The sequence below is a fragment of the Brienomyrus brachyistius genome, chromosome 18 (genome assembly GCF_023856365.1).
Source record: "Brienomyrus brachyistius isolate T26 chromosome 18, BBRACH_0.4, whole genome shotgun sequence".
Classification (NCBI taxonomy): domain Eukaryota; kingdom Metazoa; phylum Chordata; class Actinopteri; order Osteoglossiformes; family Mormyridae; genus Brienomyrus; species Brienomyrus brachyistius.
In genome coordinates this window covers 4,313,962-4,341,918 of record NC_064550.1, presented here as the reverse complement: position 1 = coordinate 4,341,918, position 27,957 = coordinate 4,313,962, and the positions used below count along the sequence as shown (strand labels likewise).

Below are 27,957 nucleotides of genomic sequence, written 5' to 3'. Positions count from 1 at the left end.
TGGTTAAACCTTGTATACATTTAGTATTCTGTAAACGTAAGAAAGTACAAGATACATTATATAAGGTCAATTTAAGTGAAAGAACAAACATCTTACAACAAAACACAATAAAGAAGTGGAGTGAATTCCTCCATAGCAATTTTATATACACCGCGTATTTACTTCATATATATTAAGGCAGATAAGAAACAATTACGAGGCATCTAAATTTACAATAAATTTTAATATCAAAGGAATTCAGGCGTAAAATCTTCGGCCACGTTAATTAAAAAATTGACAATTATGACAAGGTTTCTACTTTCTGAGGCGGATGTGCTTGCGACTCCCGCCGTGCGCGCCTTTGACTGTGCTGATTGTTTGAGTAAAGGGAAGCCATCGCTTGAGTAATAGGTACGAAGTTACACGCTTCTACTACACTTGGCACTTTGACCGGTTACTACCAAGATTCTGATTATAGCATCGTTTAGTAACCGGGAGAGCGCGATGACCCAGCCTCGATCCGATGAATTCATTCTGCCTCCAGAGTGCCCAGTTTTCGAGCCTAGCTGGGAGGAATTTGCCGACCCTTTTGCCTTTATCAACAAGATAAGACCCATTGCTGAAAAAACGGGCATCTGTAAGGTCCGGCCGCCGCCGGTGAGTATGGACAATGGATGGAGGATGGTCCCGAATGCTCTAGTCCGGATATATCATGGACATTGCACATTTTCTGTAAGCTTTAAAAATAAAAGTTTTCAATATGGCGGCTTAGACTTAGGAGAGGACTTGCACATAAAACCAGGTCTTGTTGCATAAGCTGGTTAGTCGTATGGCTAACAACTAGCCTCAATGGGTAGTTAAGTCAAAGCTAACAAGCCTGCAAGACGACAGTTGGTTATTGCCATTAACTTTAATTGAGTGAATAAAAAGATCCGAAAGCTCTTGCTATGGAAGACAATGATCATTGAATCCAAGTGCGACCCAAATGTAGATGGATAAATGAAGGCCCTTGTAATTAATAACCGCATGATAACGGCTGTAAACTACAATAAACGATTTAGTGAGTTTCGTCCTGAGAGGAAAACATAATTAGATAAATGGTAATACAGGCGAGTTTAATTTCTAGTTGGGGATTTAAGAAAAAAATTACCCACTGAGGCCCAGATACATTGATGTTTTTTTTATTTATTTCTAGCAGTGGGGCAGCAGTTTTTATGGATTTATCCAAATAAATTGACCGATCTTACATTAATAAATGCTCCGTTGTTTAGTATTTCGCATACTGCAAATTACTGTTGATTACGCCAGTTCAGCTGTCTTCTTCAGTTTTATAAGAAGTATTGCGTTTTTGGAGTGTGGATAATAGATTTAGTTACCCAAACCCGAATGCTAACCCATATTTAATCAATTATACAATATAGTAATCGTTCTGCTACCACCATAGCTCAAACAGAATTAAACAACATCTCATATAAAATGTGCTTTGTTTAACGAAACTGGTTTGACGAGTGCTGTGTTTATCGGCTCGGTTCATATAATTATACAAAATAATATATTTCCAAATTAACACACGTTTAGGAATTTTGATTAACATTTATATCATGTGGGTTAAAAAGTTATTTTTTTCCAGGAAAGCCACAGTACCCCCCTCATATGAGTCTGTTTTCACTTGTGGTTACAATGCTTGATTCATAACTAATGCTGCACGGAGGAACAATTACAGTAGGACAAGTACATAAGAGGAATATAATCAAACAGTTCCTAGCATGGATATTTAAAAATACACTTGGAGGAATACACTTTAAAAAAAAATGTCCTGGTTGGAAATGTTATCTAAGGGGAAATGCTGTCCTTCAGGTTGTCTAGCTACAACCCTTGCTTATTAATATGCAAAGCAGCTCTGACGCTAGTTTTGAATGTGCAGGGAGAAATTGGTAATGAAGCCATTGGGTATTAGGGAAGGGATCACCTATTTTTTTTTGCACCATCCTTGCCATGCAATGAGTGAGTGAAGATATTAGATTGCTGTTAAAATAATTCTTTCGTTTGCTCTGTGTGCTGGATTTTGGAGATCATGTCTTTTACTATGGTTATCTTCTAATGGCTGTTTCTGTCTTAAGCTAAGTACTTTTTCTTTTTATATTTTGTTATTCAGTTTTGTGAGACTGTCATGGAATATGCAGACTTTTCAGTTATACAGGATTATTAATACTTTAAGCAGTTTCGTTTCAGTAGTAGGGTTGTTTAAGATGAGGCCTAAACTAACAATGGTTGTATTGAACAGCGTAATTTTTCTCTTTGCCGTAGCTTCAGACTGCTGTGTCTTCTACCATTTGTCTAACTCATCTTTGGCTTAATTGTAATGTTGTTATTGGGTGGCTTAGTGACTGGGACTGTTGTCTCACGTCTCTGGGTTTGGGAGTTTGAATTTTCCTTTGGAAATATTTTGGATTCCAGAGGTATCAGTGCAGGACATGTTTTGTGGTGGGGACATATTTTAAATATAAAGGTTTATGTATTTGGGTAGGGGGTGGGGGTGGGTCCAAATTAAATGTTGGGGGTACTTGTCCCATTTGCACTCCGCCCCCCTAAGTTCCTCCTGCTGACCTATGCTTGCAGATGTGTAATTCTGAAGGTGTATGGATGGATTATTAGTATGCCAAGTTTATTGTACAATACAGGGGTTTTGTTTTATGAAAGGAAAATAAATTCTGTCCTTTCTTTTTGAAAAACTTATTGAATCTTATTGTATTCAGGTCTGGAATATCTGGTGGGCAAAAATGCTGATTGAAATACTGCACATCTAGCCTGCTTTAATTTGTTCTGGTCATTCATTAATGCATTCCTAGTTTATAGGATATTTCACCTTTTTAATAAGTTATTTATTTAGAGCCAATATAGCATTTGCAAAAACGTGTTAGTATGTGCCTGATAATTTCAGCCTTCCACCAGCATGTCTGTGAACTTCAAACGTAACATCTTAAAACTGCAACCTAACGTTTCGTTCCTTTATGATACAATGTGCACAAATTGCATTGCTATAATTTATGAAGATTTCATTGTTTTGCCAAATCCACGAGATCACACTTTTGTTGAGTATGGTTAAAACAAAATGCAAATATATGATTTCCTGTTCGCAAATGTACATGTACAACTGTTCAGTATAGACATCTTGTATATTCCAAACAGAAGTATCAAAATGGACAAATAAAGCAGCTATAAGACATAAAAACCTTTATCTCCACTATGTGCAGTCCACCAACACACCAAATATCTAAATTTAAAACCTATTTGGCAAATGGCTCTAAAAACACAAGCCTGACAACCACAAAATTGCACTTACCTTAAAATGAGGATCTGTCCAGTTATTAGCAAGTTGTATTTTTAACATTTGGCCTGCTTTTAAAATGAAACAAATTAAGTAACAGTGCATTTCCCTGTGAGACGATAACTGAATAGATTGATTATAATCTGTGAATTCTTGGATTCTGTACAACGTCATGACTGAAGTGCTCATGTACTTTGCAAACAGGAAGAATAGCCGCAGGTCTCTAAAAATCTAATTTTAACGCACACTAAGTTTTAGTGTAAACAGTACTGTCTCATCCTATATCTTGTTTGAAAATATACTGATACATCCTAAATATTTGATATGCTGCCCAGCCCTAGTTCAGTGACGATAATGGCCCTTTTCCACTGCCACCAAGAACCGAGCCATGCCCGACCCATACCGCAAACTGACAGTTTTCCACTGCAAAGTATGCAAGCTGTACTTGAGCCGTATGTGAACTGAAACTGCGTTGATGTGGTCCTGCTTGATACGAAAGGCCAATTCATGCTTCTTTTACACGTGTGTTTTCAGTTGCAGATGAGGGGGCGGGACATAAATATCATCGTCAGGGGTTGGCTGTGAACGGCTGTGGTCGGTGTGCATGTAGTCCAGACTAATGTCTAGTGGAAACCTTGCGGGTCGACTGCGTATATGCAAGATGATTGACTAGGTATATCCAGTACGTGGCATATATGTCAGCTTTGTACTTTCAGTTTCTTCATCTCAAAACAAATATCAATAGCTTTGGAAACCTCATCTCTATTTGTTCAACATCAATGATATATTACTACGGAGCCCCTAAGAATAAAGGATAAGAAAATATTTTTTGAGAGTTTTACGTTCCCTCACAGTAGATTTCCGTTACTAGTAATAACTGTACTGTCTCTTTAATTCTGTGTTTTGTACTTTAATCGACTAATTATGAACCTAAATGATACAGACATGCCCAGTTAAGTTTGCTTTAAGCATAAAACTGTGGAACAATGCACACCATTTAACTTTCGTATATGTGTTTTTATGCATGTTTACTATTAATGGCACTGTGTCAATTCACCACCTGTAATATTTCAAAAAATAATTTCCCATCCTAACGTCTTGCATACTCTGTATATTCCACCTATGTCTTACCATTGATTTCTACTCAAAAAATCATATTTTCTCATGAATTGAATAGTACTTTCAACGAGAATTGTGATCAGGCAGACGTAAATAGTAAACGTATTTACTAGTGATGTGCGGGTTGACCCGTGACCTGAGGGTGTGGGTGGTTTTAGGGCAGACATTTTTAAAATATCGTGGGTCAAAAAGTTATAAAATGCATTTCATTATCGATTAAAACGTGCTGTAAACGGGGTTCAAATTACCACGAGGATCTCCTAGTTCCACTCGCAATCTCAATCAGGGAAATAAAAGGGAAATAAAGCTATCCGTAGCTTTAGTTTGCACCACCGAAAGCTCTCCTAGACCTCCGATGAAGACATGGCTAACCTAATCAGAGAAGAGTTAAGAAAGGGCGATGCAAAGCTTGTGCAGAAAGTGGGCCAAAAAAGCAAGGTTTGTGAGAAATTTGGACAAGTCGTCTGGTCCGATGACACCTTTAAAAGCTACGTTATCTGCTTTAATTGTGAGGTGCTTTACAAATACGGCAGACCTAAAACAGGTACATCGGCATTCATGCGGTGGGGAGGCTCCACGGCCTAACACGCTTTCCACACAAGGTCATCCAGAACACCACTAATGTCAGCATTCATGAAAAGCAAGGTGCCACTCGCCACAAAATCTAAACTTGTGTATGACTTTGTAGCATTCTGCTGCTCGGACCTACGTCCATTTGATGTCTCTGGAAATAGGTTTACTCGTGTGGCACAAGGGCTTATAAATATCGGTGCACGTTTTGGACCAGTGGACATAAACTCTCTGCTCTAAATGGGCACTCCTCTATCCTCCCTCTCAAACCATTTGCGACAGGGCCAATGAGCAGGCCAAGAAAGAAAAGGAGAGCCTAATCTAGCAGATTAAATGCGACATGGAAAATGGAATAGGTATCACAACAGACATGTGGATCGACAGCTTTAATATGAGGTCGTATACAGTACTAACGTCATTTCGTTATTGAAGATTGGAAACTGTTGAGTGATTTCTACGTTAGAATTTGACCATGGGCCCCAACATTAAGGCTGCACTCAAATTATTCTTGGATAGCCTGCGCAGCACATGTAATCAACACCGATCTGAAGCATATATTTGAAGAAAGGGACGCACCACATTTTGAGAGATGTAACTGACCCAATTACTCAATGCAAACATCTGGTTGCTTACCTTAAAAAAACCTGGCAGCATACACAGCCTTCCGCATGCCGTGGTTCAGGAGAGCGAAACAAGGTGGAACACTAAGGCTGAAATCAGTCGTGAGGCAACACAGTGAGATTCGACGACTGCTCGAAGACGGGGGTCAAGAACATCGCTTCGAGGGCGTACAGGTGGAGGTCCTCAATGCAGTTGGTGAATTCTTGACCCCCTTCAAACATGCCTCAGAGGATTTGGAGGCAGACCGCTATCCAACTATCAATTCAGTTTTTTTGTGGCACCACAGGCTGCAAAGACGCTGTGAGCTGAGGTGCCGGGACCCATTGTACATGCAGCACATCCGCAGACGTGCCAAAGGGCTCTTGAACGAAAAGACGATCATCTCCCCTATCCATAAAATTGCCACTTCCCTCTCGCGCGTTTCAAGACCCTAAAGATGCTCTCGCCCGATGAAAGCTTGGCACTCCGCGTTCAAACAAGGAGACTGACAACAGCCCTCATTCCAGCTCTGCAAGCTGCCTGCGCAAAGTACAAGTCAAGGTAAAGTGAAGCCTCAGCTTCCAGCCATATTACCAAAATTAATAGGCTATATACTGAAGGATATCTGTATATTATTATTGTTAATTTAATATTGCGATTGTTAATATTGTCAGTTATTATTGTTGTAAGTGGCCCTCCTCTGACACCACGCAAAACTCTCGAACTCAAAATCTTCTTTAAAAAATGTTTACTAATAAAATATATCAAAGGAAAACATTTACATAACCAAAACATTTAAGATGTTCATTCTTCCACTAATCTATTGAGTTTTAATCGTAGTCGGTCAGAAAACTGTGTTACTTCTACACCTGACCGTCTCATAAGAAAAAACACGTATGTCACGTGACATATTACCTGCCGTTACGCAAGTACTTTCCACCTAGTGGTTAAACTAACAAATGCAACAATGAACCAAACAATAATGTTTCACATATTCTAATGAATAACACAATTTAAACAAAAAACCAAAAACCTATGCTTTCCATATGGCTCTTACAATTATTATTATTGTTGTTATTATTATTATCATTATTAATATGGGATCCCTTTCACCTTTTAGCAGCGGGACAAGTGCAACACCGAGAGAAGAGGCAGAAGGTATAGTAACATGCAAAGGACCAGCCACATATTGTGAACCGTTTCACACAGCTTATTTCAAACCTTGACAGATCTAATGTATGTTTATACTTTAGTTAAATGGTGACACCCCTTGTTCTTTTTGACAGAACATTTACTGAAAAGGCGCAGAATGTTCCTGAAATGGGAAGACACGCCTGACCTTATAGAGCCAGATGAAGTACAGCGCTATGTGCAGTCACACTTCAGTCGTGAGGAACGCAGTGAAGACGTCCTTGGCCTTTGGAGGGCTCACAGTCACGATTTCCTTATCCTCTCGATGCTGGCAAGAGCGGTGCTTTGTGTTCCTGCAACCAGCGCATCGAACGAGCGCGCGTTCAGTTCAGCAGGTTGCGTGCTGAAAGCGTGTCGAAATAGGCTAAACCCCAGCATGGTGGATTCCATCCTCTTTCTCCACAGCGCTTCCAAACAGCTGTCATAAATGCAGTCGGTGTATATTTTTCAATTTTGGAGTTTGTAGGATAAGCTACTAGTTTGGTGAAATATCACGGTTAAGTATGCTTTACTCTATTTCATTTTAGGCAAAAAAGTTTCAAGTTCATTCAAATCTGATAGAGTTCTCAGATCTGATATTACGTCAGATGTTAGTTTTGACAACTAGTGTGTTTTGCATACATGCACGCTTGTGTGCGTTTGTGTGTGTGTGAGAGAGATGTCTTTTGTGCAATTTTCCGCAACCAATAAATAACGACGTAAAAATCGATCTTTCGGTTTCTTTGTTGTTTGGTACACAGTTAATCTTGCATAAAATTGTGTCATCTTCAATGAGAATTGAATCGAACACAAATCTATGTCATCTGTGGGTTACAGTGTCACAAATGACACTTCATTGGTAGGTTCCATGGCAATACAATCTCACTGGTGTTTTTTCCTCGGGTTGGGTTTTGGGTCATTATCCACGTGTTTTTTTTTTTTTTTTTTTTGCGGGTTGGGCGGGGCGGTTTGGGGCGAGTGTTAAAAAAAAGCCGACCTGCGCAACACTAGTATTTACGGTCCATATCGTATGCGAGACAAAACCAACATCAGTTAAGTAATGAAGTTAAGTTTTAAAAAAACCCAAGAAGGCTTGAAACGTATAGTGATAAACCGTGCCTCATCCTGGGTAAGTTTCATTCAGACCAGAGAGATGTCATCTGCCCTCTGCTGGTCTGGAGGAATATCGTTAGTATACATGCGCTGACTGCAACCTTCTGCATCCACATTATGGACATAAGCTGCTGTGCGGTTGACCATCCTCAGACCAAAAGCACATGCAGAAAGTGTAACGTATGACCAAGCTGGTTGCGTCACCGTCCATCTGATTGGTGGAAAGGAATGGAGATACTGATGTTCTCAGTAAAGTTGGCAATTTTATCTGGCACGACGCTTATGGCAAACTATATTATTGCATTATGAATCTAAAATTAGCTATGTCTAAAGCTTTAAGTCTTGCAAACCTTACAGAATATTTACAAGGTAATAAAGTGTACGTATTTTACATATACAGATGCTCCTCTACGTATAACTGAGATGCGTTCCAAACGGCCGTTCGTAACTTGAAATGTTTAAGTCATTATTCAACAGCAATTTAAAGAGCATACACAGGTACAAAGAAGTAGGATGCTGGGAGTACGCACCCTACGCTGCTGCGCGGCGGGAGTAGCGGCCAGAAGTCGTACTAGGCGGAATTGGCGCGCAGGAAAAAAAAATTTGATGTTGCGGACAAGAAACGGGAGCCCAATGAACAGAATTCGGACTTGCAGTACCCTTTGTTCGTATGTCTGAAAGTTCGTAAGTAGCGGAGCGTCTGTATATGCAGACTTGTCTTGAATTGAAAGCAAAGTGATTTATCAACATGATGATAGACAGGCTAGGCTGCTCCACGACACTAAATGGCACATATTTATGGTTAACCTCGCACTTTTTCCTGATTGTCGTCTTTTAAAATATACTTGAATTGCAGTTGTTCTGTGGTGATGTTTAAATTCTGCTTTGCAATACTTAATGCAGTCGTCTTTCATTCACTTTTAATGTGAATGAAATTATTGTAACCCTCCTACGCGTCTTCCTTCTGCCATATTGCTACGATGTCGAGAAGGAAAATTTGAATCGATGCTTTTTAGTAATCAGGTTTGAGTAATCACGACCTCTCTACTTGCATAGCACGGCGATTCCCACAGACATGCTAGTAGAAGTTAGCACACAATAAAAATAATTGCACATGGTAAATCATGATATGCACTGTGTGAACAGTAAATAAGCGTCTCTTCAGTTTAATGTAACTGTCGATCTCTAAACCTGGTAAACCTGGTAATGCCTTTACTGAGCCGATCCTTCTGCAGTGGAAAACTGAACCGAGTTGGAGCCACACTTTAACTAGTCTCTCATCGCGGCACCAACAGTATGGGTTGGTTCCTGTATGCCAGTGGAAATGCAAAATATATTTTCCCTTTTAAACATGTGGATATCTGCCAAGAACAATGTAATATGTGTTTGAATATATGAAAGCTAATATAAATGATTGACAATTGTGTTCTTTTTCTAATTATATAGGGCTGGCAGCCTCCCTTTGCTTGTGATGTTGAAAGACTTCACTTTACTCCACGGATTCAAAGGCTCAATGAGTTAGAGGTACCTTTTTTTTCCTGGTTTGTTTGTTTATTCTGTGTCCTTAAAGATAAATGTGATTCCTTGAATTATTATGTTGCATAATGATGATATGCAGGACAGTTCATTATCATCTCCATGTTTGAATGCACGTGAATGTGAGTTCTTCAAAATTGATTTATTTTTCTTTTGGAAGGCCCAGACGAGAGTCAAGCTTAACTTCTTGGATAAAATTGCAAAGTTCTGGGAACTTCAGGGGTGTGCTCTTAGAATCCCACATGTTGAACGTAAGATTTTGGACCTGTTTCAACTGAACAAGGTAGGTGCTTTGGCGGTGTTGGTGTTGCCTCACGCCTCGGGGATTGGGGGTTTGAATTTGAGGCCCTCCCCGATTGTATGGATCTTGCATCTTCTCTCCATGTTGCCTGGGTTTCCTATTGATACTCTAGTTCCTTCTTGCTGTCTGTAAATTCCTTCTGTAAATTGCCAACAGTTTTATAGCATAATTTTTGTGCATTTGAGTATAGAGCAGTTAATGTTTTGATGGTATCTCATGTGGTAATGCTCCATCACGTGTTTTGAATCTGTTACACAGTGAATATTATTGTTATTGAATACAGAAGCTTGACTTTAAAATTTATTGTAAATCAAATCCTAATCACGATATCTGTCAGAAAAATCGTAATTGGATATTTCCCCTAATTCGTTCAGTACTACCTGTCATGACTGCATGTTCACAGGCTGCAGTGGTACCACAAGTAAAACAGAGCAATGTGAAACAAAGCAGTTTCAGCCAGCATGATATTTCAGAGCTGTCTGTTTATCTGTTTCATTGGATCTCAAATTAGTAACTAGTTGTTGAACTAAAAACTTGTCACACAGTAAACAGCACGTGATCATAGACAGATCGGCAACAGTGTCAAACAGTATGCGGCATGGCTGAGGAAGAATAACTGGCGCCAAAAATAAGGTTCTACTTAGATTGTGTGGAAATGGATTTGATTTGCTAAATCTGGCGATTACCAGTGTACTGCAATTTGCAAATTTTGCAAGAGACCAAGGAATTTATATTGTTTTGGCACCAATCCGCTGCCACCGGCACAGACACTTTGCTTGTTAAGATAATAACTCAAACTATTTGACAGACGTGTAGCATATATTCTGTAATAAAAACTTGCAACCTTTGGCTTCCATTGTTTGACAGCTCTGGGTACTTTTTTTTTTTTTGTCTTTTCACAGCTTGTGGAGAGTGAGGGAGGATTTGACACAGTCTGCCGTGAGAGACACTGGACTAAAATAGCCCTGAAGATGGGCTTTGCACCTGGAAAAGCTGTGGGTTCCCACCTCAGAGGACATTATGAAAGGATACTCTACCCATTCAGCCTGTTCCAGGCAGGAGCCAGTCTTTTGGTGGGTGAGCGGCGCCCCCCCAGCAACAACACTGCCCTGCTTACACAAACCAATGGCTCCAGCAAAAGCTTCCAGGCAGCTGAATAAAACCAGTCTACGTTTGGTCCATTAAATTAAAGCATCTATATATTTCAAACTATATTTAACCATAGAGTGAAACCCAACTTAATCGGTCATCGGTCTTCAATACCTGCTACCTGGGAGGCACAGTTGAAGACGACAAAGACTTTTCTCCTAACATATTGCCGTCTTGAGTTTGAACAGATTCATGGTGTTTTTCATCAGATGAGGTAGAATTGTACACATAATATTCCAGAAGGAATAGTGTCGTTACAGAACCTGTTGAATGTTTGATCTATATCTGTATCAGATCAATTTCTAGTATGTCGTGTACCTGTAGAATAAGTATCGGTAGTGATATTTTCGTAAGAACCAATTTTGCATGCTTGAGCACTGGCTAAAAATGGCAAGTAGTATTGGTTGGTCCTGCAAGAGGATGTACACCAGAAACATGATGTTTACATAAGATGTTATCTTATAGTATTCTATAACTTTCCTAGCTCTCTCTTGCATTAGGCACCTGAGCTCGCTTCTAAACTGGTGCACTTAATGGGCGGCCCGGATCCGAATGCAGACACAGATAAGGTATGCCTGTTTCTTAGTGATGTTCACAGATCATTTAATGATATAAACTAATCAGGTAACCACTATTAAAGCATTGTTCTTTGTTTTATTTATTTACTCAAGGTTCCAAACCTTTCCCTTTCTTCCTCTGCCTTTCCCACCCACCAGTACATGCATGAGAGGTCTGCCGTTTTCACTTAGCAAATCTCTGGTCGTCTTGCAAAAGCCTTTTTTTTTGTTGGGGGGGGGGGGGTAGGGATGTTTTAACGTGGGAATGTATAAAAAGATTTGAAAGGATGCTTAAATACTTAAAATGCTTAAATACATTCCAGGGTTTTTGTGTCCTTTTCCATTCATGTTTTTGTGCACCTTGCACATAAATAACATTTATTTCCCTCTTCACCTGCGAAATGATTAATTCCAGTCTGTAATGATTTTAATGGCATTCTGCTTGCAGTGTATCCAGAATGCCATCCTGACCAGTGACATCAAAGATGAGGAGTATAAACCACATGAGTTGGCCCAGAGGCAGTCAGTCCATCCGGCAGAGACCTGCCCTCCAGCTCGCAGGGCAAAGCGCATGAGATCAGATGTAAATATATGTTATAGTTTTACAGATGGTGTCAGATGAATGGCTAGATGTTTACTAGCAGTATTTGAGGTAAAGGTGGACAGAATACTATACTGCTACTCGGAGTATTTATAATTAGAATGGCATCATTATCTGACTTTTGGTATATTGGCAGCATGTTGAGGTAAAGGCATTGTTGGTCCTTTTAAGTTACTTTGTGAAAATGGCTATGATGTTTTTCTTAACTTTTCCGATTGACTGACTGGGATCTTTGCCCCTGCCCCATAGGTAGACCATGTGAAAACTGATCCAGAACAGTCAAATCCAAACCGACCTAATCTGAGGAGGAGAACAGGATCTTCTGTCCCCAAACCAGAGCTTGGTGTGACCCAGCCTGCTCTTCACCCAGGTTCACACCAAACCAATCTGATTCAGAATGTTCTGGGTCAAAGGTCAGCAGCCCTGTTCTCAACAGCTACAGGTTATTACCCTTCTTGCCTATTTGTAATCTTTCTGTAGGTAGATAAAATTTCTCAGATTTTTTTTAAAATGAATGTTTAATTTAAATATTTTACTCATCGCGGATGAAATGATCGCAGAGCACAGTGTGGTTAACACTTTTCTGACCAAGTAATCGACATGCATCATACAATTATTTTAATACTGCTGATAATGATGACAGTAATTGTTTTTTTTTGGCCATGTAAGATGCAAAATTCGATGTGTCAAGCAACTACTGCGCCATGTTTTTCTGGAACCATTCCACCTACTCAGTATAGCTTCTGCTTAACAGGGAAGGAGGTTCCCATTCAGGTGAAGCAGGAAAGCATTGAGACAGAGTTGCTGAGCCAGGCAGTAAAAGATGTGCCGCAGGAGCAGGGCAGTAACACCATGGTGAGTATGGTGTCTGTAGCACATTGGCTATTGAGGGCAGCTCCGTGGGCATCCCTGCTGGTTGGGGGCTTCGGTTCTACCTCCATTCTGTGTTTGGAGTTGGCATGTTCTTCTGGTGTTCTGCTCATCTCCTGCAGGTACTCCCACAGCGTTTGACCTACCTTTGACACTGTTGCAGATCCCCTCTTCCTGATGGTGTCCGACGTCACTCCTTTTCAATGAGCGTATTATGAGGCTTAGGCTAAGACACTCCGGATGTCTTGCCTGTGTATGTTCCGACCGCGGTGATTGATGGCTCGATGAGGGAGACATTTTGTTTGCAGCTTTGCTCGGTTGTTGAGAGGTGCCCACGAGGTCATGTGACCACTGGCCCTGACGGAGCTGGTTATGACGATTGTCAGTCCTCACAGGTCTGGCCACCATGGTGAAAGTGGCTCCATGTTCTTTGATTTTGCAAAAGGTCTGGGACTGTGGCACACTAGATCCTGGTTTCAGCACCTTCAGGCACGTTGTTGGGCTTGTGATCCATTTCCTTTGTCCCCGTCTTTGATGGCAGACACTGGGGGCTCCTACAGAACTGCAGGGTGCCCCGTTTGTGAATTCTGACCACAGACTTGTTGCTACTCTGAAGATTCAGTTTGGTCCTAGTAGGCTGCCATCTTTTAGGAGAATGAGGCTGGAACTGGGCAAGACTCCAAGATCAAACTGTCTCTAATGAGTTTGCAAGCAGTTTGTGTGAGGAATTTGCAGGTGTGGGTGCGACTGCCGATTCTAATCTGATGTGGGAAACCTTCCATGATAAGATCCTGAAGGTTGACGAGGGTTGTGCTGGTGTTGCTGATGTTTCCAGAAGGAGATATTTCCCATTTGTTGTGCATTTCTGGCTGGGTTCATGAAGGCGTGACATGATCTCTGGATTGGGTTCCATGGATGCGGCTGGTTCTGCATGTCTGAGGTTCCTGCCATGTTTCTAGGTGGACCAGTATGTGTGCTTGGTGTGCAGCAGCGGGAGTGAGGAAGAGCGCCTGCTGTTATGCGACGGCTGTGACGACAGCTACCACACCTTCTGCTTGGTCCCGCCTCTCCACGACGTGCCCAAAGGGGACTGGAGATGCCCCAAATGTGTGGCCAAGGTGAAAAGCTTCACAATTGTTTCTGAAAGTTGTATTTGTGCTCAAGTCCAACAGCAGCTGTGGTTCCAATTAAATGCTACGTGGTTGTATCTCTGATGCCCATTGTTTTGTGGAGGACAGTTTGTTCAGTAGGGTTTTAACAATGCAGCACACTGCACTCACCATTTATTCAACAAAACACTGGAACCAGACTAAGATCTCAGTTCTTATTTCTCTTTAAGCATGTGAATTTTCAAGAAAAAGTTGTTTTCAACCATTTCTTTTTTCCTGCAGATTTTTCTTTATTTTGCTGAATCCAGTGCCAAATGCAAAAATAAAATCTCAAAGCAAAACTGAGACTGCCTTTTGTACCCTCTTTTGTGTTAACATTACTAAATGATTTCATGCCGCAGTACAGTCCTACTGTCCAGAAATGCTTGGACGCGCTAAAACTTGTGTGCGGCAGCAATGAAATATCGGTATCTATGTGTATGCAGCACAGGTTAACGCAAAACAGCACTTTTTGTCGTATTTGAAATCTGTATGTAACGTTAGACAGCAGACACTTTGCACTGGGATTTACTTGAATGGGAGTGACTGAATGTTCCTTTAACATGCTGCTCAGAATTGTTCTTTAATTCCTTTAAAATAACTTCTTTGACAGGAATGTAGCAAACCTCAGGAGGCCTTTGGCTTCCAGCAGGCTCACAGAGACTACACACTCTGTGCGTTTGGAGAGATGGCGGACGCTTTCAAATCGGACTACTTCAACATGCCAGTCCATGTAAGTAAGGCTATAGAGGCTTATAAAATGGCTGCTTTACCTGAAAGGCATTGTTTGGGAACATGCTGAATGGTTGAGATTGATCGCATGATAAAAAGAAGGGGAGTGTATATGCTTATTAGTTTATCGAAAGACTTGCACTACAGCTGTGGGTGTAGCTTGTTTCTGCTGTACTGTAGCTTATACATATTTTTGTACAAAATGATACATATCTGTGATGGTGTGTGTGTGTGTGTGTGTGTGTGTGTGTGTGTGTGTGTGTGTCAGATGGTTCCAACAGAGCTGGTGGAGAAGGAATTCTGGCGACTTGTAGGTGCCGTTGAGGAGGACGTGACTGTGGAGTATGGCGCTGACATTGCCTCTAAGGAGTTTGGGAGTGGATTTCCAGTCAGAAATGGAAAATTTAAAGTTACCCCTCAAGATGAGGTAGTATAGCCTAGTGTGGTATAAAGTTCAGTGTTCTTGGACAAATACTTCGTAACCATAAGATGTTTTCTGGATGTGCACTTTACTGGCAACACTTTTGTACAGATTGATGTTTCATTCGTTCAGAAGTTACACCAATCTCTCATAACTCTTTATATTGCGTTGTCAACCCTTTAGATAGCCAAGTTCTTGGTGTTTATTCCCTTAGTCAGTATGGTGTGGTGCCACAACTTACCTACAGATTTGCATATATCCTGTGGTTTACTGACTTGATTTGGCACAAAGCCTAAGTACAGGCAGTCCTCTTGCAACGCAACTAATGTGTTCCTGAACAACTAAAATTGTGTACTAAAATACACATATCCAATGGGAGAATAGGGCTTGGACCATGTGACTCCAGAACTTATGTAAATTAATTAAATAATAAAACACAGTGGTACCAGAGGCCAGTAATTTTATTTTATACATGATAGAATCAGTACTTTTGGTACTTTCGATACTTTTGACAACACTAATGTAGAGATGTATATCGGTTAACATAGTGAAATTGGCATCCGACATTTAAATTTAAACCACTGAAATAATGGTAATTATAGTATCAGGCATTTTTCTGTAGTGCAGGACGAGGGAATTAGCCTCTTCATTGACTAAAAGTACTGGCCTGTGAAATGTTTGGAATTCATCATATAAATCAGAAAAGTGCACTTATTAGCGATGTCCGATTTATGAACAAATCATGTTTTGAACTGGTTCTTATCAGCGAGTCGGTTGAACCGGTTTTCAAATGTATATGAATCAAGCTTTTTGTAGATCCATGCATTGCACAGATCAAAGTACAAAGTCCCGAGTTTCTGTTATGGCTGTTTAATATTTGATCAGGGGACTTTATTGCTATTTTGACATTAATGATCAGAGGCTGGTGGTTCTTCTGTTAGACTTACCTTGACTGTGGCTGGAACCTGAACAACATGGCCCTCATGGACCCATCAGTGCTGACCCATATCACGTCTGACATCTGTGGGATGACACTGCCCTGGCTCTATGTAGGCATGTGCTTCTCCTGCTTCTGCTGGCACATTGAAGACCACTGGAGCTACTCCATCAACTACCTGCATTGGTACGTAGAACTCCTTGCTTCTTAAGGCTGTATGACTTCCATCCATAATCATTCTGATAAATGTTTCACTCGTGTGAAATTAGTGTATTGTGCAGTGAATTTCAAAATGAAAAGGATGCATTAAGTAATCCAGTTCTTTACCAGTGAAACCCTTTATTCTGTGACCTCCAGGGGTGAGCCTAAGACATGGTATGGTGCCCCTGGTTTTGCGGCGGAGCAGTTGGAGGACGTGATGAAGAAGCTGGCTCCGGAGCTCTTTGTATCTCAGCCAGACCTCCTACATCAATTGGTCACCATCATGAATCCCAACACCCTGATGGCCTATGGTGTTCCAGTAAGACCTTTCTCTAGTCTTTGTCACTGGTTTGCAGTGTGTCTTGCAGGATGATGCCAATGTTTAATACCCAGTATAATTACTAATAGTTGTTGATCTGTCTGTGATTTAATTGATCTAGGTTCCCTTGTCTGCTGCCTGCTATGTTAGATATTTTTTAGTTTTATGTAGATAACATACAAGTAAGAATTCATGTATTTGGTACCTATGACAATTTAGCCTGGGTGACATCGATAAAATATCATATTGTGACTATGAACATTTATATAATGAATTTGAATATTGTATCGTGATACAGCCTACACACTTGTTTTCTTGCATAATTAACAATGCACTATTTTTATATGAATTCCATCATGGTGTGAGTCTAGTGTTGGCGCAGTTTATCATTATATTTCTCATGCTCCGCAGCTCTTAGTAAAACAACTTGCTCATCATAATCAAAATCCCGTCGCGTTTCACTGTTTCCTACATTTAGCCTGGGTGACATGGATAAAATAGCATTTCTTGATAAATATCAATTTTGTGAAAATCTCTGAAGTTATAGTGATAGAATTTTTAGCGCCTGTTACCCAGACCTAGTGACTGTGTATACTTTTTGTTTGAATTTTTGGTTTATAGATCATTTTATGGATAGCGCTGGATTCTCATGTTAATATTTAATTAACTGTATTCTGGATCCCACCACAGATATATCACACCAACCAGTGTGCTGGGGAGTTTGTCATCACCTTCCCCAGAGCCTACCACAGCGGATTCAACCAGGGATTCAACTTTGCAGAGGCTGTCAACTTCTGCACCGTGGACTGGGTGGGCGGCTTGTCGTCGTATTTGGCAGTCGGTGCCACGGCGATTCTTCCTGTGATTGGCTGACAGCGGAGATGGCAATGTCATTGGTTATTCCAGATGCCTCTAGGCCGCCAGTGTGTGGACCATTACCGGCTGCTGCATCGCTACTGCGTCTTCTCCCATGATGAGATGGTGTGCAAGATGGCGTCCAAGATCGAGAGCCTTGACGTGGTGCTGGCTTCTGCCGTGCAGAAGGACCTGGCCATCATGATCGAGGAGGAGCAACGCTTGCGTGACAAAGTCCAGAAGATGGTGATGCGTTAATGTTATTCCTCCACATTATTAAAAAAATGTCTCGGTATTGCCAGATCATTCCCGAAGACTGCTATATATTTAGGGGTCTCATTTGCCTCCCAGGGAGTGGAACGCTGTGAGAGTGCGCAGTACGACCATCTCCAGGATGACGAGCGCCAGTGCACCCGTTGCCGCACCACCTGCTTCCTGTCTGCCATCACGTGCCCCTGCAGCCCGGGGGTGCTCGCCTGCCTCCACCATGCCCAGGATCTCTGCTACTGCCCTCCCTCCAGTTACACACTCAAGTGAGTCCCATCTGCTTTTACGTGGCTCCCATGGAAACTCACCTCTAGCTTGTCAGTTTGCTGCTTAATATGGCAACTGCCAGATCACGTAAATTCTTGTTCCGTATCACCTATCTGTTACGTCTGGGTGAAGCCTTATTAAGTTGGGGGGAGAGAGTAATCAGGTGTCTTTTACATGGGGCAGTTCCCACATGTGCCTGTTAACCTCCAGCTACAGATTCACAGTGGATGACCTGTATCCTATGCTGAGGGCAGTGAGGCAGCGCGCCAAGCCCTATGATGACTGGGCCTCTCGTGTTAACGGGCTGCTGGAGAATAAGTCGGACCAGAAAAAGAGTGAGTCATCACGACGTGGCGGGGTTCTCATATCGCAGGGAGCACTGGTGGATTGTCGCACTGCTTTGAAAAACAAGTGGTCACGTTCTGAGCTTTATCTTTTGGCTTGAATAAAGGAGGAGAGAACAAGATGAGGTGTGAATCGTGTCCGGACATTGTTGAAAGAGGAACTGGTATGATTTAGTTCATCTTTGCAGGCGTAGTGGCGTTCCTGTCCCTGATAAAGGAGTCCGAGGCGAAGGCCTTCCCAGACAACGACCTGCTCCGCCACCTTCGCCTCGTCACTCAGGAGGCTCAGCGCTGCCAAGCACTTGCCCAGCAGCTGCTCAGAGCCAAAAGACACACAAGGTTTGAGCTCAGTATTTAGCTCACCTGCCACGTTCTGCCTTCTGAAGGACAATCGAACCTGTTAACTGAATATGACAAGTGCCTCACGTTTTACAATAGTTTAGTAATACTGTATTTAGCATATTGCAATTTTATAAAGCCTATGTATTCAACTCGTGTAGCAATATGCCGTGCATGACATGGTTGGATGTATATGACCTTATACAGCAAGCAGCCTATAGGCCTGTTTCAGTTTAATTGCACTTTGTAAATAACAAGATCCGTCCCACAGGTACCGCCCAGGGGGAGGCAAGTGCTGGAACAAGCTGACTGTGGAGGAGCTGAAGCAGTTTGTCAGGCAGCTGTACAGCCTCCCCTGCAGCATTAGCCAGGCTCCTTTACTGAAGGTACAGTCAGGAAATTAACAAATACCCGTGTACCTACACACACATACGAAACATACGGGTATCCTGCCGCTTTACGATCATTCACTTTGCACCACGCTCTTACCACCTGTTTTCGATAACCGAACGAAATCCGAAGAGATTTTTTGCTTTTACAAAAGGAGAGCAGTGAAAATAGCAATTAGCATTTGTTTATCACTGCGGCAATTATAGATATATGGACGAGTCCCCCTCATAATTCATAATAATTCATTTGGACCCCCCCCACAGTTAACATAAAATATTAGTTTTATGCCAGTGTGTCCCCCACCCCCTCACACACATTCAAAATGCTTCTGACGCGCCTGCATTTCGGACAACAAAGGACCGCATATGCAGTGGTGTTCCTATAGCATTAAAAGGAAGCTGAGAAGTTCCTGTTGTGTTGTCACACCATAGTGTAGCACCCGCGTTTGTGGTGATGCTGGTGTAAACAAACCTACTGCACTCTCAGCTGTATAGAAGTATACCAAATACAGTTATGTACAGTAGATAATACTTGATAATGATAACTGTTAGCATATGCATCTACTATACTATACTTTTAATCATTATTTAGGCTGTATAATATAGCCTAAGTGTGTAGAAGGCTATACCATATACTCTCAGATCAGCAAGTTCGCCTACCGACATTTCTCAGGATGTATAAATGACGAAATACATGCATGCATGTATATGCACTGACACACACATTCTGTCCTGCATGTGCAGTTCATGACTTGAAAGACCATGAATGTATTTCTCAGTGAGGGCTTTTATAGAAGGCCTTCAGTTGAATGCACTGCATCATTTTTAGACATTTATTGTTACTGTAATCCACTGTGCGGTAATCTCTGTAGCCAGCCAGAGGCTGCTGTTCCCCTATCAGACACTCGTTTGATAGGCTGCCCTGTGTCTTCACAACAGGAGCTCTTAGATGGTGCAGAGAATCTCCAGCAGCAATGTGAGGAGCTGCTGGCGGAGGAGGCTCCCTGTGTGGGACGGATCCAGGCCCTGCTGGATGCCTGTGCTGAGCTGGGTGTGGCGGTACCAGGCCTGTCAGCACTGCAGGGGCAGCTGGAGCGAGTGCACTGGCTGGAGGCCGTGCGGACTGCTACTTCGCGGCCTGCCTGCCTCTCCCTGGACAGCGTACGCCAGCTAATCGACCGCGGCGTGGGCCTCACTGCTCACCCTACAGTGGAAAGAGCCTTAGCGCGACTCCAGGGGCTGCTGTCTGTGTCTGAGCACTGGGAGGACAAGGCCTGTGCCCTCATTACTGCCAAGTAAGCAGTGCAGAAGAGCATTGGTCTACTTTGTTGATCTGTTGCAGTTGTTGGTATACCTCTTATTGTTTTTGTTCTGTTCTATTCACTGTTTTTAATTGAATTTTAAGAAGCTGGTATTTAATGTCATAAAGAGGAAGGACCGAGGAAGCCATTTAGGCCTCTGAGGGGTTGTGTGTATTTACAGTTCAGGTAGGGCAGTGAGGGCATTGAGGAGAAAGGTGAGTTCTGATCTCCTGGTGTCTTGCTTGGCAGGCCATGGTCTTGGTGGAGTTCTAATGCAGTGCCCTGAGGGTTCAGTCAGGCAGATTGGCAGTGGCTGGGTTCAGCAACTGTCAGTATGTGGATGGTCCGTTGGAGTGGAGCTCTCGAAAGCCTCAGGGAAACTTGAGTTGATTGTCTTTAGCTGGCAATTATCACTGATTGCCATCTGGGTGTTGTTGGTATGTTGTTACTGCCCCGCCCTGTTGCACTGTGTTCCCCACCGTGTCCTGTTCTCCCGGTCCAAGGCTCCGCCTTCATGATGCTCCCCGGCATGACATTTAGTCCGTGAAAAGAAGCACTCAGTGGAAAGTTAAGGGTCTGACAGAGAGCTGGAGGATGCGTCTACCGTACCAGAGTAATGCACCCAAGAGAGCCTTTCTGCATTACCTGTGTTTGTCCCGTCCAACTCAGGTCAGACAGAGGGGCAGCTTTGGAGAAGTGTGGCACAAAGCATTGGTAATAGCCCCCCAGTCGCTGGTACCTGGGTTTTTGTCGTAGGGCATGGGATTTTACGGACAATTGACTTTGGATTCTTGGAGACGCAGCAGCTGTCTGAGAGGCAGAGATGGCATCAGGCTGACCTGCCGGAAGGTGTGTAGCAGTCCAACGTGTCCTGCCCAGGTCGTATCGTGGATGATTAAGTCATCCAAGTAGCATTTCACCTGAACCACGTTCCACCAATTCACCCAAACCAGGCATGGGGTACCTATCAAACCAAGACCATTGAAGAGTTTCAATGCAGAGGGACGGGTGTGGGGGATGCGGGTAGAGCGCGTAGGGGCGGGCGTGGGGGATGCAGGTAGAGCGCGGAGGGACGGGCGTGGGGGATGCGGGTAGAGCGCGGAGGGACGGGCGTGGGGGATGCGGAGGGACGGGCGTGGGGGATGCGGGTAGAGCGCGGAGGGACGGGCGTGGGGGATGCGGGTAGAGCGCGTAGGGACGGGCGTGGGGGATGCGGGTAGGGCGCGTAGGGGCGGGCGTGGGGGATGCGGGTAGAGCGCGGAGGGACGGGCGTGGGGGATGCGGGTAGAGCGCGGAGGGACGGGCGTGGGGGATGCGGGTAGAGCGCGGAGGGACGGGCGTGGGGGATGCGGGTAGAGCGCGGAGGGACGGGCGTGGGGGATGCGGGTAGAGCGCGGAGGGACGGGGGTGGGGGATGCGGGTAGAGCGCGGAGGGACGGGGGTGGGGGATGCGGGTAGAGCGCGGAGGGACGGGCGTGGGGGATGCGGGTAGAGAGCGGAGGGGCGGGCGTGGGGGATGCGGGTAGAGCGCGGAGGGGCGGGCGTGGGGGATGCGGGTAGAGCGCGGAGGGGCGGGCGTGGGGGATGCGGGTAGAGAGCGGAGGGACGGGCGTGGGGGATGCGGGTAGAGCGCGGAGGGACGGGCGTGGGGGATGCGGGTTATTCATTTTCTACCCCTGTGAATGGACATTTACATTTTGCATGTCACCCGTCACCCTCTTGTTCCCCTTTCACCTGCTGGACATGCTCATCGATGGTACGGTAGGGTGAAGGCTGCTACTGTCAGGCCTCCTTGACAATGTTCCATAGACTCCTGGGCTGTCATTCGTTCAGAAGCTCAAAGGGCGTGTAGCCAGAGGAAGCTTGGAGCACTTCTGTACTCCGAACAGGAAGTAGGGGTTTTCAGCCCCGAGTGTTCATTAGTTTGAAGTACTTTTGGTGTTTGTGTGCCCCTGCATATTGCTGTCTGCATTCAAGTTCACATATGGAGTTTTGTATTAGTGGTGATATTAACAAAACATTGCAAAGTATGTATCAGTGTGTAAAATGCTTCATTTCCAAGGAACAGCAAAGGTATGACATGAATCGATTGCACATTATGTTCTGTTTCATTGCTGGGTCTTGCCTGATTAATCATAATGCACTGACTGAGCTTACAGTAAAAATAGCCCGAGTGCGTCTATCTCCTCAGGCCCTACCGCTGTTTGGAGACCCTGGCAGCTGCTGTTCGAGAGGTGGAGAGAATTCCTGCTTACCTGCCCAACTGCTTGTTGCTTCAGGATGCTGTCAGCAGGGCTAAGCAGTGGGTACAGGAGGCAGAGTCCATCAAGGTGGGCTTCGAGTTGCCTGCTGTATTTCTGAAACGTGGTCTTCTTGGCTGTTGTTGCTCCTGCTAGTGTGTCATGTGCTTTTGGTGTTTCTCTGTCTGTCTGTTACTATAATGTCTTCACTTTACTCTTGAACCCAATTTATCAGATTTAAATGTACACAAAGAGGTTTACTTGCCAAATTGTGCCACTAGACCGCAAATTGACCTCATTAAGTGTCAATAGCAGTTTTACATATGTGTAGGATGCCAACTGAGGTTCTTGGTGGATAATAAAAAAACATGTGGTTTGTTCTGGAAATGTGTGTTTAATCCCCTGTTAAACTTTAAGGTTTGTCTGGTAGGAAGGAGACACCAAGTCGTTCTGTTCTTTCAGCTCAGGAACCAGATGCCTCAGTTGGGCTCCCTCTCTGCTTTGGTGTCTAAAGGAAAGTCCATCCCTGTCCACCTGGAGGCGCTCACACAGCTGGAGAGCCTCCTCTCAGAAGGGGAGGCCTGGAAAGAAAGTGCTGGTGAAGTCTTTCTCCTACCAAACTCCCCGTTCTCATTGCTAGAGGTACTCCAGTGCTTCTCCGCTCACATCATGCATTTTCCTAAATGTTACAGTTTGGTTATTTGTTTTTAAATTCTTAACTTCTTTAAAGTTACAAAATAGGGCTGCATGATATCACAAAGTTTCAACAAATAATATTTATAAAACAAAAAAGGGAGATGAAATTACCCCAAATAAACTATAAAGAACATATAGAAGAAACTATAAAGACATAAAGAAGAAATTGGTTAAAATAATCCTCTGATTATAGTGATCAGTTTCGCCCAGACAAACCTGATCATTATATGCGGATAATTACGCTGTAATTACATATACAAATACAATAACATTGTAACTCATAAACACGTTTTGGCAGCTCCCTAACTTGAGTGAAAAACCAGCTATCCCGTGTCACGACTGGACTGAAACGCAGGTCATACCTGTGAGAATGACTAGCAAACTTTGGTACAGGTGCTTTGCCCCAGGTGTGAAGCTCCGAAGAAGAAGCCCAAGAAAGCTCTGGAGGGAAGTCAGCACAGCATGAAAGAGACGGCAGCACATGATCCTGTGAATGATGTGGAGAGAGCCCTCTCAGAATGCAGGGAATTTGCATCTTCTGTAAGTGCACAGAGCCAGTATGCGTTTACCACTATTTTTGGATTTGATGAAACTGGAACACAAATTATTTGACTGAATGTGGTGAGAGAGAGCCTCTGATTGAAGGAAAATGTAGAAATAAATGGGAATCTTGCTGTGGCTAAAATGAAACTGGACTCTTCAAAACAATGGAAGGTCTTGCACTGAAAGAGAAATTATTAATATCAACTGATACTTCATTGAAGCTGTCTTTACACCTCCCCCAACTTCCTCTTGGTAGGGGAGAGCCAGCTGCCTGCGAAGGGCAGCCACCCGTTGTGGTGCCCAGGGAGCTGGGGGTTAAGGGCCTTGGTCAAGGACCTGCAGACATGTTAAGGCTGGGCTTGAACCAATGACCTTCTGATCACCGGCACAGAGGCTTAGCCCACTGATCCACACACTGCCCCTTTCAGTGAAATTAAGGGATAGCTAGGCTGTGCTTCTTGTTCACAAAGCTCTGTAGAGATTACCACTAGCTTTGGTTGCCCTATCCAAAGTCTTTTTCTTCTTCGTCTTCTTCCAGATGGCCATCCTTGAGAAAGTACGGTTAAAGGAGATGGAGGCACACTCTGCTTTTCGGTTAAGTAATGATTCCAAGCTGCACTCCAAAACGGATGCAGATTCTCAGGTGTGTGTGTGCCACAGCGCCCCCACTGGAGGCATGCTGCAGTGCCGCCTCTGCCGGGACATTTACCACAGCAGCTGCATGGAGCAACTGGCGGCCAAGGCGAGCAGTTCTCCCTGGCTATGTCTGCTCTGCTGTCGCTCACAGCGACCCCCCCTGGCGAAAGTCTTTCCCCTGCTAGCTTCCCTGCACCGTCTCCGTGTGCGCCTGCCGGAAGGAGACGCACTGCGCTTCCTGGTGCGCCGAGCCATGAGCTGGCAGAGCAAAGCGAAGAGGGTCCTTGTCCCCAGTGAGAGCAGGGAGATACCTGCAAGCTATTCCACTGACGCTGATGAAGAGGTACTTCACTCGTTTTGTGTTGTCATTTAGACAACTAGCTTATGAACATTGAACAACCATTCATCCAGCTTCAAATCACTTATCCAGTGCAGGGCACGTGCACGCACACACACACACACACACACACATATATGTGTGCCTGATTCAAACCTTGCACTCCTGTGCTTATCCACTAAGCCTCCCTTTAATAATAAAGGTTTATGGTTATGTCTGTGCAGGAATATCTTGTTACATGTTGTGCTCTGCTGTACTGGTTGTCTTATTTTCTCTTCTTCATTTTGATGTAATTATCAGCAGGTGCCGTCTTGCCCTGAATCAGCTTCATGTCCTCTCCAAGAGCAGCAGCATGATCTGTCTCAGGGTGTCTTCCAGCTGGAGCAGCAGTGTCTCTCTAATCACGGTCAGGAGTGCTGTATAAGCCCTTCAGTTACTAGTTAACAAAGCCAGTTCTCGGTTGAAGAATTGTAGAGAATATTTGATAGTTTACGTAATGGTTTCATTTTTTCAGCCTCTTGTTGCATTAATTAAAATTGCCGACCTACAAATGCAAAATTTGATCTGTTTGCCTAGTAAGTTGCAATCTGTGAATTCACCAAAAGTTTTAAAAGTTCTGAAGAACTTTGATCTGATTTAATGTAATTTAAATTTAATATACACTATCTATTTCATAAACTGGCATTGGAAAGTTGAGTGAACAACTATAAATAAAAATATACGTCAGATAAAACAAGCTTTCTTTATAACATGGAAAGAGAATGTAACAGTGCATGTCTGACATCCTATTAACTGGTTGTGCGGTGTTTGCAAAGTCAAATTCTAGACTGTCTTAACTTTAAATGCACTAGTTAAGTGTTTTATCCTATGAAACAGAGCAATTTGCAATATCCCTTGTACAAAGAATGCTTTGAATTTTCTCTTATACCTGCTAAAGGAGATTTATTTGATGAATCAAAGATATATTTTGCTAATAAATGTATTCAAATGAACATACTGTAAATGTATTTGTAAGCAAAGAGTATTGAGTGTATTTTTAGTAAATGTTAAGTGAATAACGTAAATGTGGAAAGTCTGTGTGTGGAAAACTCTTTATCTGGCAGCGTATGTAATTTTGGACATGATGAATGCACCTCCTAATACAGATGTGAGTCCTGACCTGGAGGAAATCATCACAGAGGGTCTCCTGCTGCAAGTGAGCTTGCCTGAGCTTCAGCAGCTGCACTGCATCATGGGAGATGGGCTGGCAGCACAGCAAGCTGGCACAGTCATGTCAGACACAGTGCCCCGTGTACTGCACAGTTCTGATTCTCAGGGAGTGTGCCCCTCAGAGGTGGAGGTGGGTGTCTTGGGTGATTGGAAGGCCGTCTAATGCAGACTGACTTACACACGGCATACGCGTGGGTTCACTAGCTGTGTTTACGCATTAATATTTCATCATTTCAATTATTGATCATGTCTAGTCATGTGCATTAAGCAGTGGTCTTATAAACTCTGTTAATATGTCAAGTATTTCCATGCTTAATCACTATGAAACCCCTGTTTCGGGTGTAGTAGTGTAAGTTCTTTCAGTGACATATTTGGAGCAGGATTTAGTTATCGTTATGCAGCTGCTGAGAGCTCGCTGTATTGCTTTTCCCCCTTTTCCAAGGCAGATTGTGCTTTTTTTTCAGGAAAGTGTCTGTGGTCCAGTAGAGGAAAATTTAAGGGAGGTCGGGAGGATCACTAAGCGACACATAGAGCCCCACAGCTCGCAGGCAGAGTGCTGGGACAAACCAAAGAAAGCAAAATGGAGCAGGGAGGAGGAGGACCCTGAGGGGGAGGCGCGGCCTGCCTTTGACACGGAGGAGGACATCAGTTTGTGTCCAGCAGAGAAGTGTCTGCAGCCAGAAGGAGATGAGGTAGGAATCCTGTTCATTCGCATCTACCCTGCCTTTACAAAGCATTTACACCACATTGATGTTCCTTTCTGTTGTGGAGGGATACGTACTTTTATGTTTTTTATGCATATAAAAAGGTTTTATTACATCAATAGATGTTGCATTAACCCCGCGACTAGGCTATTTGCATGACAGGTCTCACTCAGTTATAAATGAGATTGACCTGTTATGAGCCCAATCACCTAGACGACATCAACATGCAAGTGGCAGTGCCTGGCTATGGGCTAACCCAAGTACAGGAGTTTAAACTGAAACAGGAGGTTAAATATAGAGAATCCACCAGAAAGTACTTGGCAAGCACAAGGGGGGGGGGTGTAATGTACATGCATTTCAGTGGGATATGTACATCTCCAGTTTTATCTGTAGGGTTGTACTGATCCTGGGTGATTAGTTGCATGAAGGAAGGGAGCCACTTTGTTAAAATTGTATGCGAGTGTCCTACTCTGCAAATGAGATAATGTGTGGGATTCTGTTTAGGTGGACTGGATCCAGTGTGACGGTAGCTGCAGCCAGTGGTTTCACCAAATGTGTGTGGGCGTGAGCAGCCAGCTTACTGGGGAGGACTTCGTTTGCGTCAGCTGTGATGTCAGAGAGAAGCCTGTGGCCGAATGAGGACGCCCGTGATGGCAGTCCGTGCCGCCACAGTGCCCGTACTCTCTCATCACTCTCTGACAGTGGTGCTACTCCAGCCCTGTGGGGTTTTTCTCCACAGTGGTCTCATCAGAGGGGGATTCATGCCCTCCCCCCAACTTTCTTATGAAATGTTTCCACTCGTCACGTGGAATGTGAAAAGGTGTGCATGTTTCCATTTTATTGCTGTGAAGTGCTTCATTGAGAAGGGGACTCTTACTTCTTCCTGCATGCTAAACCAAAAACACTGGTTACCAATATTTCATTAAGGATTTTGAAGATGTATATGATACAGTAAAAAAAATCTTTTTGGAAAAAAAAAGCACTGATTAGTGAGGAGGACATTTTTTGGGTGTATATATATCTCAAAGCAATAATTTTGAAGTTCTGTGGGCTCTGTACAGTTTCCTTATGACTAGATTGGATTATTAAAGTAGCTGACAGAAGAGCATCCTTGTTTTGCTTTGGGGTGGCTTGTTTCAAATACTGCATATTGTGGAATAAATCTGTGTTCTCATACGA

General features: G+C 43.4%; 1 protein-coding gene across 3 annotated transcripts; it reads left to right on the top strand.

The window, feature by feature from the left end:
* The first annotated feature begins 328 nt into the window (after nucleotides 1–328).
* On the top strand, nucleotides 329–27,957 carry LOC125712877 (lysine-specific demethylase 5B-B-like). Of its 3 annotated transcripts, none has more exons than XM_048983420.1 (28): nucleotides 329–636; nucleotides 9,326–9,403; nucleotides 9,576–9,698; nucleotides 10,619–10,789; nucleotides 11,366–11,434; nucleotides 11,871–12,005; nucleotides 12,273–12,465; nucleotides 12,778–12,878; nucleotides 13,853–14,011; nucleotides 14,655–14,774; nucleotides 15,042–15,200; nucleotides 16,136–16,317; nucleotides 16,489–16,651; nucleotides 17,342–17,461; nucleotides 17,558–17,752; nucleotides 17,858–18,039; nucleotides 18,251–18,375; nucleotides 18,573–18,723; nucleotides 18,995–19,109; nucleotides 20,052–20,407; nucleotides 22,605–22,743; nucleotides 23,116–23,295; nucleotides 23,743–23,889; nucleotides 24,431–24,871; nucleotides 25,169–25,271; nucleotides 26,011–26,204; nucleotides 26,539–26,766; nucleotides 27,283–27,957. In XM_048983420.1, exons 1-28 carry the CDS (start codon nucleotides 484–486, stop codon nucleotides 27,415–27,417), a joined length of 4,617 nt encoding a protein of 1,538 aa, XP_048839377.1. In that variant the 5' UTR covers nucleotides 329–483; the 3' UTR covers nucleotides 27,418–27,957. The 3 variants fall into 3 exon arrangements, with proteins under 3 accessions (XP_048839377.1, XP_048839376.1, XP_048839378.1); XM_048983419.1 differs by having other exon boundaries at nucleotides 330–636; nucleotides 25,166–25,271; XM_048983421.1 differs by lacking the exons at nucleotides 329–636; nucleotides 9,326–9,403; nucleotides 9,576–9,698 and having other exon boundaries at nucleotides 10,658–10,789; nucleotides 11,350–11,434; nucleotides 25,166–25,271.